At 42.0% G+C, this 15,185-nt stretch overlaps 1 protein-coding gene across 1 annotated transcript in view; it reads right to left on the bottom strand.

The window, feature by feature from the left end:
• The window catches only part of KIFAP3 (kinesin associated protein 3), a 71,308-nt gene that overhangs the window by 22,508 nt on the left and 33,615 nt on the right, over positions 1–15,185 (bottom strand). The window contains exons 12-18 of the mRNA XM_035124014.2: positions 14,440–14,548; positions 13,134–13,246; positions 12,204–12,369; positions 9,483–9,608; positions 7,134–7,232; positions 5,022–5,107; positions 1,748–1,937 (exon numbers count right to left, since the gene is read on the bottom strand). Coding sequence (XP_034979905.2) covers positions 1,748–1,937; positions 5,022–5,107; positions 7,134–7,232; positions 9,483–9,608; positions 12,204–12,369; positions 13,134–13,246; positions 14,440–14,548 — 889 coding nt within the window. The remainder of the gene's footprint in view (positions 1–1,747; positions 1,938–5,021; positions 5,108–7,133; positions 7,233–9,482; positions 9,609–12,203; positions 12,370–13,133; positions 13,247–14,439; positions 14,549–15,185) is intronic.

Raw genomic sequence — 15,185 nt, 5'->3', positions numbered from 1 at the left:
AACAGGGCATGGTGACAATTTCATTACTAAGCAGTAGATAAACAGATCCACATGGTTACTACCCTAAATTAAGCACAAATGAACACTGTAGTAAAAAAACGCAAATTCCCTTGCAACGCAGAGATCCCCAACAAAATATTTAAAAAAAATCCTTCCAGTAGCACCTTACAGACCAACTAAGTTTGTCATTGGTATGAGCTTTCATGTGCACGCACACTTCTTCAGATACCCAAGAAATCCCCAAGAAAGCTTTCAGCATAAACAAGGTGTGACAAAGAAGGTGGTGAGTAAGAGGGAGCAACTGAGAGACAATATATTTTTTCGCAGCAGTACCATCTCATTTCAACTGAACTGACCAATGCTATAGTTGGGGCTTTTAGTACGTAGCAGGTGGGTGTCTTCACAGCTCAGTTTTGCTCTCAGTGAGTCCCAATCCCTTTTGCGTATCAATTACCTGCAGGTCCAATATCCTACCACTGCATTCTTTCACAACTAGGACTCAGAATCAAAGCAAGCATTGGGGGGGGGGCATACACAACGTGCTTACCAACATCAGGGGGGGGGTAGGGCAGAGGTGCAGGTGAGGTGGCAAGGGCACACTTGCACAGCCAATCCAGTGCTCCCACTGTTGCAGTCGTACCACCCCGTCACTGCCATCATGCCGTGCCCCATCCCAGTTAAGTGATACAACTCCACCGTCAATAGGGCAGCTTTGTGGACCCATTCCTGGCAGGAGTGTTTTGCAGGAGGCAGCTGACAAAACTATTATTATACCATTCCTGGGGGGGGGGGGAGAGAGGAGCAAGATCTCCTTCCACAGGCTTTTGAGAATGTATTGAAAATCCAATGCCTCTTTTATATACTAAAATACATTTTGGGGGGAAAAACAAACACTGCCTACCAAACTGATCGCTCTTAAAAATTAATCATTTTAACGTGTTGTATTAGAGATTCAGGTAAAGGTAAAGGGGCCCCTGATCATCAGGTCCAGTCGTGGATGACTCTGGGGTTGCGGCGCTCATCTTGCTCTATAGGCCGAGGGAGCTGGTGTTTGTCCGCACACAGCTTCCGGGTCATGTGGCCAGCATGACAAAGCTGCTTCTGGCGAACCAGAGCAGCGCACGGAAACGCCGTTTACCTTCCCGCCGGAGCGGTCCCTATTTATCTACTTGCACTTTGACGTGCTTTCGAACTGCTAGGTGGGCAGGAGCTGGGACCGAGCAACGGGAGCTCACCCCGTTGCAGAGATTCGAACCTCCGACCTTCTGATCAGCAAGCCCTAGAATCTGTGGTTTAACCCACAGCGCCACCTGGGTCCCTTATTAGAGATTCAGGGTGGTATTCAACTAAGTTTTATGCAGAGCAGACCTAATGTAATTAATGAACGTGACCATGGTCCATTAATTTCAGTGGTTCTACTCAAAGTAAAGCATAGTCGAGTGCCACCCATAATACATTAACATGCATATCAAAAGCAACGTGATTGCATCGTACAATAACGGTGCATGTATTAATTTAACTTCATCACTGTAAAAACCATGTGAATTCTGAACTTATGCCAGTTGCTAAACATGCATTCAGCTACCTATAATAACAAACTTAAAGTTAGCCAACTTTTTTTCTTTCCCAGCAAAATAACTTTAGCTGAACCTCTCTGTGAGATTGGGTGTACAGGGAATCAACTCCATGAAATGCTTGCAGGGAGCTTGTGCAGTGGGGGATTTTATGTTATCTGTATCAGCCTTACCAGCATTGTAGTAAAGATCAGGTCTTTCAAGAATGTCCCCTTCATGAATATACGGCTCAATGCGGTCATCCCCATACAAGTACTGTTCATTTTCATCCATCTGCCGACTTTCCACCATTTCTAGCCACTGAGAGTTGTGCCATCGAAACTTCTCACTCTGGATCTTCTTGGCCCATTCCTCATCATATTCCTGTTAGGGAGATTTAAAGGCTTTAATACTAGCTAGCCTTAAAGTAAAAACTGTTATTAGTTCTTCACTTTTGCAATTAAATTTCTTGGATAGGTAATTAAAAAAGGCACCTTAAAAGCTAAAATCAATATGCTTCCCACAAGAGTCTGGCTTGTAATTTTGTGTGAACCCAGGGCTCAGGTTTTACTTTTCTGCCAACAAATCATGAGGAAAAGCCAATGTTTTGTTCTCAGCTTACTGCTTGCAGTTTGTTTAAAGCGTGGGGAGGAGAACCTCCAGCCCTTAGGCCAAATTTGTCCCATTTCCCCCTAACTTGTTGTCCAGTTTGGAGAAGGTACAGAAGTGGCTGGATTGGCTGTGCAGCTGAGTACCCCATGGGGAACTTGATCGCAAAGATCAGTGTTTCCCAAAGTGGGCAATAATGCCTCCTGGGGGGCTCTGGAACAATCCAGGGGAGCGGTAGAAGCCTCAAGTGCAATTGGGGGGCATTGAATAAAAATAAGGGGGCGGCGGAAGCAGAAAGAAAGAATTTTGAAAAACTGTTTGTACATGTTTCGCCTGTTGTGTAATGACACTTACTGCCAGGTCAGGCGCTGTTGCAAGATGGCAACAATTCCTCCCCCTGGATCTGATGATTGTGCTGGAGGGAGGGATTTCCCTGTTTCACCTGCACGTCCTATGTTGTAGGACAGTGGTTCCCAATTAGCCAATTACTGAGGCCCCCCTATTTTTCAAAAGCCAAGCCACGGACACCCTACTTTTGAAATTTTTGATAGCTCTATGGTGGTTACCTCTGCAAAGCAATTTTATGGACAAAATGTGGGGTAGTCCCTTATAAGCAAAAGATTTTAGGCATACTAAAAAAAAAAGACTAGGGCTGAGCGATATCTGGTTTTCAACATCGTGATATATCAGCAGTTAAACATTGCGATATTCCGATATATCACAATGTCTGAAAATGGAGATCAGTCATGGGGATAAAGAAAGGAGCAGTCACAGAGGTCTGGCAGGTGGGGTGTGTGCAGATCAAGCATGGAGGACATAGGACCTAGTATTGTACGATGTAGGTAGAAATATAGATACATAAAAGAACGCAAATTTGTTACTGCCTATTTCTGTTGGTTCGCCTAAAGAAGGTAGATTTATGGGGCAGGATGCTGAGTAATTTTTTTTGAAAAGGGGACAGTAGGCCAAATAAGTTTGGAAATCTCTGACACAGATCATTCCTGCAGAAAGCAGGGTTGAAGGGGGGGGGGTGACTTCAACCCGTCTGAATCAGATGTGTGGGGATTTCTGACAAATAGCCAAAACAGAAGATAGGAACATGGGAGGCAAGACCATTGTTTGAGCATGTATAGCAGTGAAAATACTGTTCTTCCCCCTGCTGCAAGTTTAGTCAGTTCTTGTTATTGTCCTCTACCTTTATTAGCGCCTTCATTGTGGAAAATACACAAATTATTTCTGCATGATATGTGCCATTCTTTTTGAACGACTAAACCTTTCCTTAAAGTACTAAACCACTAACACATTACGAAGCATTAAGTAGCCTCTCAAAATCTGGGTGCTATCCATCGGGGTCCCCTATGTCACTGGTTTCCGTCACACCTCTTATCTAATTAAAATACTCGGTGCTAAGAGAGAACTGTATAAATCTGTTCTGTGTTTCGCTGTGTCTGATGGAAAACAGATCCCCCTTTTTTCTTTAATGTGGCAGGTCCTTAATCTGGTCAGTAATAAGGTTCATTAAAGACAACTGCTCAACTAAATTAAAGCTGCAATGCAGTAAGTTGGAAGCACAGCAAAAAAAAAATTCACTTGAAATGTTATACAGCCATACATATATATGCACATTACATAAGCTCACAGCTACTGTGACAAGGTACAATATCCCTGAAACCATTAGGATTGTATCACAAAACTGCCACCTTGAATTTTACTTCTGGGGGTTATTTCTCTTAAAACTGTGTCAACACATAGCTTCTAACCACAATTTGTCCAACAAATTAGGCTGATGTAGTATTATTATCTGCCATGTGGCAATAAAGTACAGTTGAAATGGAGAGACAAAGAATTGTTGCTACTGCATATTAGTCGCACCCCATTTTTTCCCCAGCCCTAAAATCAGTTCCAAAGCTTTCACTGCATTAATCGCCGCAGAGCGGATTTGAGCAGAACATCCAGGTTCTGAAGAGAGAAAATGCTGGCAAGATAGCGATCGCCACAGGCTCAGTGAGCTGCTACTGGAGCCAGAAGCTGGGGGACCCAGGAGGCCCGGAGAAGCCACAGAGGGGATGCGACCATGCTATGTGCAAATACTTACACAGGAATGACCTACAGAAATAATCCAAAGTCTAGGAGAAACAGCTCTGCCTTACTAAATATGAAACATTTATTTTCATGAAATATATCATAGTACAAAATAGGTGAAATAATCCAGGTGTGGGGAACTGCATACATACATGCAAAAATGTTACAAAACACCACTGATTGCCACTTCCCCACATGGGTAAATTAGGTATTTTTTAGGACTATAATATGATATTGCATGCATTAAAATATCCAAGTCTTAAAATACTGTAAACAGTCATTTGAAGAACGCACTTGCATTTTAAAAATAATAATCTGGGGGAAAAAATTACTAGTTTTTATGCACACAAACATTCAGGGCAGTGTTTCAGTGCACATGTGTTAATGTTTCTGCCTAATATTTCAATCTGATCTGATCCACATGGTATAACAATTATTCTTTTATAAGAAAATATTCACCATATAAGAATGGAGAAAGTGCCTTAAAATAAACACACTGAATTATTTTTTTAAATCATATAACTTAGCAGAGAAGTTTCAAAAGAAAACACATAATACAAGCATCCCACCAATCCTGTGTTTTCTGAAGGCACCTATAATTTCGGAAACAAAAATAACTGAGTAAAATATGAGGAACAAATTTTACTGAAACATATTTGCAATATAATTGACATAGTATTCACTGTCACGCGTCAGAAAATACAACTGCTTTTCAGAAAAAAAGGTGCATGTCATTTTCATGAATACTCAGAAGGAAGGAAGACAAAAGTCACTTACTGCTATTATATCCAGTGTATTGTCACAGACTTTACGGATCTCAGCATTTTTATCATGCATCAGGTCTATAAGATATGCTGGAGCCTCTACGAAGATATAGTTAAGGACGTAAACCAATTACGGATGCCTCCAAACTGTGTTCTATACAATTTTGGTGTTAACAGTGTATGCCAGGGGTGAAGAAACTGTTTCAAATTTATTTTAATGTAGCATTTTAAATTACTGTAATTCATTCTGGAACGTTGTGGTGAAGGGTAGGTAAGAAATCATTTAAATAAATCATAGAATCGTAGAGTTGGAAGGGACCCCAGGCACCATCCAGTAGTTTAACCCCCTGCAATGCAGGAATCTCAACTAAAGCATCCATGGCCATCGAACATCTGCTTAAAACCTCCAAGGAAGGAGTGTCCACTACCTCCTCAGGGAGACTGTTCCACCGTCTAACAGCTCTTACTGCCAGAATGTTCTTCCTAATGTTGAGTCAGAATCTCCTTTCTTGTAACTTGAAGCCATTGATTTGAGTCCTACCTGTCAGAGCAGGAGTAAACAAGCTTGCTCCATCCTCCACCTGACAGCCCTTAAGGTATTTGAAGAGGGATATCCTATCTCCCCCTAGTCTCCTCTTTTCCAGGCTAAACATCCCCAGCTCCTTCAACCATCTTCATAAGGCTTGGAAGAAACACACATCTGTTAACATTAATTGAGGCACCTTACTGAGAACTCTAAAGAAAAGGGAGTGTGCTTTTTAAATGTGAGATAGACTTGCTATTAACAATGCTAGAAGGAAAAACAACCTTCAGGTGTTTCTTTTCATCACATTTGGAAAGCGGGAATACAGATCATTCCCTAATCCCCTATTACATTACCGCCCATAGTAACTGATATTGAAAGCATAAAGATATGCTAGCATCACATGCAAAACGGAAAGAACAGCCATTTGCTTTGCATATTTACATGTTCTCAGCGCCACCCATTAATCTAAATAAGATCATATGAACATTTTATTAAAGCTTGCAGCCTTACTCAAAATCATGTAAACGTTTATGGATACAAAAATATATATACAGTTGTTATGGAGATAGTTTAGCACACATGCTAATAAGCTCATTCTATGATCTGACTACACTAAACAACTTCTATTCCAGAGCAAAAATGAGTGTTATAACATACTGTGGTTTACTCAGAACAGACTCAATGAAATGTACATTGCTATGATCCCATGCACCGACAGCAGCAGAGTTCACAGAAGAGCAGCAGCAGCTTTTGAAACAAAAACTACAGATCAAAAACCACAGCTATTCCTGCCATCATCCTTTGAAACTGACCACCTACTGCCTCTCCTCCTGTTGTGAATGAAGACATCCAAGATTAGTGACAGTGATGGGGGTGGACAGAAGAGGAGGCATGTTCTTTTGTTTGCTATCCCTCATAAGAACAGAAACACAGTTGTGAAGTGGGGCCATTTCTGAAGGCAACACGGAAGAATGGAATTGCTAGCCCTTTTGTTTTTGCAGAGCTCCCGTTGTTAAGAAAGCTGCATGACACACAGAAGAGTAGCAATTACACTTTCACAGTCACTGCATCTCCCTGGTAGGCATGGCTGCCGTCATTACATTGCCCCTGGGAAGGCACAGGAATCCTTGGAGGACCAAACTAGTAACCCCACAAAGGAGTTTGTTGTTGTTGTTTAGTCGTTTAGTCGTGTCCGACTCTTCGTGACCCCATGGACCAGAGCATGCCAGGCACTCCTGTCTTACACTGCCTCCCGCAGTTTGGTCAAACTCGTGTTTGTAGCTTCGAGAACACTGTCCAGCCATCTTGCCCTCTGTCGTCACAAAGGAGTTACTCCTCCTCAATAAATAGCAGCTTAAGATACAACATCAATATTAGCTTCAATTGCTTCACTGCACCTCTAGAAAATGTTTGGTTATTTAATTTTTTTTAAAAAAAACACCAAGATTGAGCCTAAAATATCAAGCAATTCAATTTCAGATAGAAATGCATGGTCTGCAGTGAACCTATAGTGATGCTACCTTGAAATAAGAGCTTCTGCATATTCTGTATAACCAATAAAAGCACTGCAGCAGGACTATTTGATCTACAAAAGGATACGAGTCTCCTTGATTATGACATCTCTAGTGGCTTGATGGAAGACCATCTGGTAAAACACATAAATGATTTGGCACACAAACTCATCATCTTCTTGCTGAGCTATACAAAAGGGGGAAAAATTGCTCCGTCAAACTTTAAATCCCCAACGACTTGTAATCATGAAGATGATGCATTAAATTTACTAGATTATCATAATCCACATGAACATATACACTAAAAACACCAGTTTTAACCAAAGCTCAGGAGTGGCATTTGTCTGAAGGTCCTCCAGAGTTACTTACAGGAGGGGAGAAGCGTGTGCTTATTATTTCAAGGGACATCCTTCATTGGAAGGAACCCAACGCCACTACTTTCTACATCTTTCTACATATTCTTCTTGCTTTGGGGGGTGGGGAGAGGGCAGAATATGCCACCAATCTTCCCACCCCATTTTACTTTTGGAGATTCGGAAGATAGGCACTCTGAGTTAGCACACTGCTTTGCTCCACCCACTTAACCCCAAGAATTGTCTTTGCTCAGGCCACTTCCATAAAAAAGCAAAAGTGAAAATCCCACCCTCTAAATCCAAATAGCTCTGCTACCCAGCCTAGCTCAAAGCAAATACAGTGGAACCTCAGTTTTTGAACATAATCTGTTCCGAAAGACCGTTCGGCTTCCGAAACGTTCGAAAACCAAAGATCAAAGGCAGTCAGCAAAATCCATTGGAAAAATGGAGAAAGCTGATCGACTTCTGAGGCGTGCTCGAAAACGGAAGCATTCAGGCATTCGGGTTCCAAATTGCTCATCAACAGAGATGTTCGAGAACGGAGGTTCCACTGTACACTAGGAGCCCCTGGTCTCCTTGAAATAAAAAGTGACTCCTTGTTTGTTTTTTAAACTAGTTCTGAAGGAGGAAGAGGTGGACAATAGAGGTGGTTGCCTGCATTAAGGATTGAAGGCAGGCCTTTGGAGCACAACTCTCCTTGCCTTTAGGACAGAACTACCCATTGCGTTCCAACCCCACATCCTGAAAATCTGGGCACCACTTTTCCTGAGCAAAGCAGCACCAAAGAGAAGCAATATGTAGGCAGAAGGGGTAGTTTGGAGAAAGGAATTTAATCATGCTCCTGCAAACTTTCCACACCCCTGCCACTTACTTTCCAGTTGGCATACCAGAGCTGTGTTAGTGACGGAGGCACAGGTACCACAGATGGAATAAAAACCACTAAGAAGAGAATTGTGGAAAATGGTAGGCAAGGAAAAGGTTAGACACCCCCACCTCCTAAATTTCTTCTCTCCTGTTAATCACTCATGCCCTGATACCACTTTGCAGAGGGAAAGTAGCAGTCACAAGTTTCAAGACGTGAAGTAGACAGAATGTGCAGTTTTCAGGCTTAATCTACATGTCCACCTCACATCTGGAAAGTCAGGAATGTGTGAACCGGTGCCAGATTGGCCTGAAGATAATAAACTGGGCTTTTAAAGTGTTCCAATTCAAAACTAAAAAAATCTCAAGGGATTTTTGAGTGTTCATCTGGAAGACTTGAAAAATCCAATTTATTCACCACACCCTTTTCACTACTAGACACCCCTCTTCCTCAAGTAAAAAAAAATTAAAACAATCCATAAATTGTGGAAGGGTGGGGTCCTCAAATTCTGGTCAGCCTTGGTAGTAGTCACTCTCCTGAAATATGTGGTTCCCAGGACCCTACTACCTCAGAGGGGCTGGTCCTTTGTTGAAAGTCAGACTGAATTCCCGAGTCAAAACCATCTGAAGCTCAGTTCTGGGTTAGTGGTCCGCTCTCCTTTGAGCTGAACTGACAACAGCTCTCCAGAGAGCATGTATCCCTTTCTCAGCTCTAAGCCATGCCCCGCATGTGAGCTGCTGCTTTTCACCAATGCACCCTTTCATTACAGCTGAGTCTTCTGTAGATCATTACCCCTTCTCCTTTGCCAAGGGAAAACTTATTTAGCTTGGGGAAAGGCAAGGGTTGGGAAGGATAAGAGATGGGGCATAGTGGAGGGACGGTACAAGCCCCATTTCTAGCTTGTCCAAGGTCAAAAGTAGATGGATCCTAACATGAGTAGTAGCCGGCCTTCTTGAAGAAGGGGCAGAGGAAAGTTAGCATTTCAAGTCCCAACCCCTTGAATATTATTGTTTTGTTTTTTTTAAGTGGTATAACCTCTGATAGGATTTGTCTTGGATGAGCATTAGAGGGCAATAAACAATTCTAACATTAAATAAGCATTCACAACATAGGTTCAATAAAGTGCTTACAGACTTGTGGAACTAGGAACTGTGTGTGTGTGTGTGTGTGCGCGCACACACACACACACTCCAACATCCATAGGAAATACTTAATAACATACCATTTAGTAGTTCAATTAGTGCCGGAATAATCCCAGATTTAGCTAGTAGCGCTGCGCAAGAATCATCCATGGACACTGTGCCAATCATTATCACCACTTCCAAAACAAGGTCATCTTCTGCAGAACCTGATAAATTTAACAAAGAAAGAAGGTATTGCTGAATCCCACAGACACACACCAGAATTCATGCTGGAAGAAAGCCACACCCAGAGAGAATCTTTCAATAAAACTTCCTTTTTTTAGCAGCAAGCAAGCATTTGAGGTGGCTGTTATACTGATGCAACATCCTTGTTTAGCCTTCAGCCCCAACAAAGTACAACAGGGTCGCTGATCGTAACTCCTGTGCCCCATTCTAGACTCTCTCTTTTTTAACTGATGCAGTGGGCTAATAGCCAGGAAGGCTTTAGGACCGGACCTATGTCACAGGTTTTTTGAGACAACCATTGCTTTGGGTGTCACAGTATCTGGTTAGGGATTGTTAGATCCAGTGCTTTTTTTTCTAAACAAATGTTTAGGGGTACTCTCATTTTGACTCAAGAAAATCACCATTTTATAATTCAAATCGGGAAAAATAAATACAGTAAATGGACAAAAGTACAAAGATTCACAAAATGTTTAGGGGTATGTGTACCCCGTGCCCCCCCGAAAAAGCACTGGTAAGATCCATGGGTCCATCAGAGCATTTTCACCAGCTCTGCACCCATCTTACCAGAAGTCTTACCAGTTTATTGGTCCTCATTCAGCCCAGCAGTGCATCCACACTCCAGTCCAGTTCCTGCACCACTACACATTATCCAGATATTATGGAGAAATAGAGCTGAATGCTATCAGTGTACTGACGACAGTATGTTCCAAATCCCCCAATGACTTCTCTCAATGACCTCATATATATGTTAAATAGCATTGGGGACAAAATTGTGCTCTGCGGAATGCCATAGCCTAGCTGCCACAGAGCAGAAGAGCACTTCCTGAATACTATGCTGACCCTGGAAGTAGGAGTGGAGTGGAACCTCTGTAAAACATGCCCCCAGTACCCACCCTACCCAGTTGGGTCCAGGAGAATGCCATCCTCAAAGATATTAAAAGCTGCAGAGAGACTGAGGAGAAGCAGTAAGGTCATGCTTTACTTGTCTTGTTCTCTCTATAAAGGTCATTAATCAGGGCAACGTTGACTGATTCCATTCCAAAGTCAGTGCTGAACCAGACTGGAATAGGTCTAGAATGACTGGTATATCTCAAGAATGTCTGCAGTTGCACCACCAACCCCGCCTTGAGCACCTTCCCCCCCAAACAGGGTATCTGCGGCTGGTCGAAAGCTGTCACAAAGCCATGGGTTCAGGGTGGGCTTCTTTAGGAGTGGCTGTATTGCTTCCTCTTCAAGGGCAGTGGGGACAATCCCCTTAGGTCAGTGATGACCAAACTTGGCCCTCCAGCTGTTTTGGGACTACAACTCCCATCATCCCTAGCTGACCAGGACCAGTGGTCAGGGATGGTGGGAATTGTAGTCCCAAAACAGCTGGAGGGCCAAGTTTGGTCATCACTGCCTTAGGTAAAGACACAATTACCACCTCCTGGAGCCAGCTGGTTAAACCTTGGCAGCTACATTTGATTAGCCAAGAGGGACAGAGCTCAAGAGAGCACATGCATGGTCAAGTGCATTACTGTAATGTGTCACAATCATTATTACTGGAGAAAGGGAAGGAAGTCTAGATAACCCACAGGTGTTACTGTATTTGTTAATCATAAAGGTAAAGGTAAAGGGACCCCTGACCATTAGGTCCAGTCGTGACCGACTCTGGGGTTGCGCGCTCATCTCGCATTATTGGCCAAGGGAGCCGGCGTATAGCTTCCAGGTCATGTGGCCAGCATGACAAAGCCGCTTCTGGCAAACCAGAGCAGCGCACGGAAACGCCGTTTACCTTCCCGCTGTAGCGGTTCCTATTTATCTACTTGCATTTTGACGTGCTTTCGAACTGCTAGGTTGGCAGGAGCTGGGACCAAGCAACAGGAGCTCACCCCGTCACAGGGATTCAAACCGCCGACCTTCTGATCAGCAAGCCCTAGGCTCAGTGGTTTAACCACAGCGCCACCTGGGTCTTGTTAATCATATGGCAAAGTAAAGTCAGCGTTCTTGGTTTATTTAGCTAAACAGAGAAATCAGGATTTAAAGAGCTGTACCCTTTCTATCGTAACCTCTAAAAGGCTGCCCCTAAAGGTCAGGAGACCCTCTGGAATGGCAATCCATAAGGTGTAAACAGCTGCCACCAGCAAAGAAAATCAGCACACATGTGTCATAAAACACACACCATCAGACTCTTCTTTGGATTTCTGGTCAGAAAGAGTTTGAGCATGGAAGCCGCTGGCTATTCATAGGAAAAGTATATTTTAAAGATGTGAAATGTGAAATCTGGGTAGTAAATGAAAACATATGATTATTGGTTTATACCTCTAGAAAACTTGCTTTTTGGATGTGGTGAAAAGCCCCTATATAGTCTCAAAAACCTGACTAGGATATCTGATGTTTTCATCTGACTGAGAAATAGACCGTGCCTGGATTGTCATTTGGGATTTTAGCCCAACTATGAAAGTTTGCTGAAGTGTTACTTTATGTTCTTCAACTTCCCAAAATTCAAAGTAAAGCCCATGCCAATTAATGGACCTACTACCATGCCACACTGCAAAAGAAAGTATCTTGAATTACTAGGCATTCATAATATATACCTGGCTTTAATTTATCTTTGAGGTATGGAACCATTTTGTATTCTTTCAAGACAAGTTCCCAATCCAAATCAGGCAATGTCAAATTGGCCAGTGTTCCTAAGCATTCGATCACAAATTCCTCATCTTCGTCATTTGATATCTGGGCAGCTAGGTCACCAACATAATCCTAAACAAAGAAATAAAGCAAACATTTAACAAATACACTGCATGCATAAAGGAAAAGACATTGGAGCAGTGAATGACAGCCATCCCATTAATATGGTCTGTCCCCACTTTTTGAAATTGTTATAATGCTGGTGATCTGGAATGAGCAGGTGTGTCTAGGTGGTTACCGAACTGCTGGTTATATTAGAAAGACAACACACAGACAATATTGGGGATCCAACATCAAACAGAAACCCTTAACTGTGTCAAGCTAATAAATACATTTTCAGTTCCAGACTAATTATCCAGTCCAACAGACACATTTTTATATATTAAAATCTAAATTTAGAAAAAAGTGCTATATGAATGTCAACTGCACTTTCAAAAATACTTTCAAATACATTCCCAGTATTCAAAGCACTCCATACACATGGTAACAGCTTTATAAAGGCAAGCCAGATATTGTTATAAGACAGATGATGGCAGGGATGCTGAGATCTGTAGGCTCAGTAATCAGCTACCACACACGAAACAGGAAGGACAGAAGAAATTATCTTTAAAAAAAAATACTGGCATGCGGTAATATCAACTAGAGAAGTGAGTTTACACTGTTTACTATAGTATTCCAACATAATTAAGTCATGTGAAGTGAAAACATTTGCAAAGCTGCAAACGATCAAGTGCGGTGTTCAACGTGAAGTTATTTTATCCATTATTCAATTTCATTAAAATGAAACAAGTCCCCCACCTTATGAAGGGTAGAAATTACTTATAAGGCATGCTTACAATAAACAAGGTTTTGGTTGGCCCATCGTGCTGAGAGATGTTCCTAATCATCTTCATCAATAATGGGTCCTTGAATTTCAGTGCTCTCTTCATCAGCATCTTCAGTCCATTTCCTGAAAAGAAACGACCCAAATGAAAGGGGGGGGGGAGAGAGAGAAATGTATGAACTAATTGATTATAACATTTTGTATACAACATTAACAAAGATACCATCCAATCCATTTACATTGTACAGTGGTACCTCTACTTACGAAAGACTCGACTTACGAATGTTTCTACTTACGAATGGAGCTCCACCCGCCATCTTGGATGCGGTTTAGATAGGATTTTTTCTACTTACGAATTTTTAGATAGGGTTGCTTCGACTTACGAATTTTTTCTCCCAATGCATTCCTATGGGATTCGACTTACATTTTTTTTCGACTTACGAATGTGCGTTCGGAACGCATTAAATTCGTAAGTAGAGGTACCACTGTACATGATGCCTACTCTGGTTATGTAGGACAAACAACATCACATCATGGTAGGGGCTTGCTATAAGTAGTCAACAAAGGGTGGTATTCAATGCTAGTCCTACTCAGAGTAGACCTACTGAGCAGTCCATTTATGGCAAAGGTAGTACTCTTGATTAGATTGCTCTCCTGTAAGCTGCTATCAATGACAGCATGTTTTGTTGTTTATTTTCTTAATGTTTTTGGGGGGAGAAGACTCTTTTAAAAAAAGAAAGGAAAAAGACTGGCTTAGTAATTTGGTAGAAAACTTCCCTTCATTCATTCGTTATTGAGATTTATATCCCATCCTTCTTCCCAGGGTTGCAGGGCAGATGACAACAACAAGCATCTTATACACAAAATATATTAAACAATTTTATTATCTTATAAACTACATATTTATATATACAGAATACTACATCTTTCTAAGGAAGAATTATCATGGATTCTGCATAGGAAAGTCTAATTTTCCAGCCTTTGGAAATTTTCAAGTGTCAAAAAGTATGCAGACAGGGCTAATCTGGTAGACATTGTACACACGGACTTCCAAAAAGCTTTTGACAGAACCTACTAACTAAATGCTGTTGAATAAACTTAGCAGTCATGGGGTATGAGAACAGGTTCTGTTGCATATCTGAAACATGGAACAAGAAGGTAGACATAAGCTGGCTGCTCCTTCAACTAAGGGAAGTAAGGTTATTTAAAGATCTGTATTGGAACTGGTTCAATTTCTAAATCAAGTCAGGGTTGAGCCAATCCTGATCCATGACATTATTCATAGTTAAGCAGTTCCTCAGCCATAGTGTAATACTCACCTTCACAAATGAGTTGTACATTTCTCTTGTTAGCTGCCAGGTTAATGCAAAACGAAATGAGCTCGAGGTCGACGCGTTCATCAGGGCACTCAAACAACATCTTCATTAACTATCAACACATAAATGTCAAGCAACTGCATTATCAGCAATAGAAATGAACCCATCTCTTACATGAAACCCATATTACAGGCAAACTAATGCCAGTGTACTGGAAGAAGCTAAGATCACCAGTGTCGAAGCAATGATTCGTCAACATCAACTTTGTTAGATGGTCATGTTGTTCATGGAAAGTGTAATGCTGGTGGTCAACAAAAGGTTTAAAGCAGGCATCCCCAAACTTTGGCCCTCCAGATGTTTTGGACTACATTTCCCATCTTCACCGACCTCTGTTAGCTAGGGATCATGGGAGTTGTAGGCCAAAACATCTGGAGGGCCGAAGTTTGGGGATGCCTGCTTTAAAGACTCTCTCAAGGCACATTTTTTTTAAAAAAAGTACAGTAGTATAAACACTGACAACTGGGAAACACTGGCCTGTGAGTGCTCCAACTGGAGAACAGCCTTTACCAAAGGTACCATGGACTTTGAAGATGCTCAAACTCAGGACGAAAGGGAGAAATGTACTAAGAGGAAGGCACGCTTGGCAAACTCTCACCGTGATCAACTCCCGCCCGGAAACCTATGTCCCCACTCTGGAAGGACATGTAGATCAGGAATTGGCCTCCACAGTCACTGTTAAGACCGTGTTC

This window comes from Zootoca vivipara, chromosome 7 (genome assembly GCF_963506605.1).
Source record: "Zootoca vivipara chromosome 7, rZooViv1.1, whole genome shotgun sequence".
Taxonomy (NCBI): Eukaryota; Metazoa; Chordata; class Lepidosauria; order Squamata; family Lacertidae; genus Zootoca; species Zootoca vivipara.
This window is presented reverse-complemented; position numbering and strand designations above follow the sequence as displayed.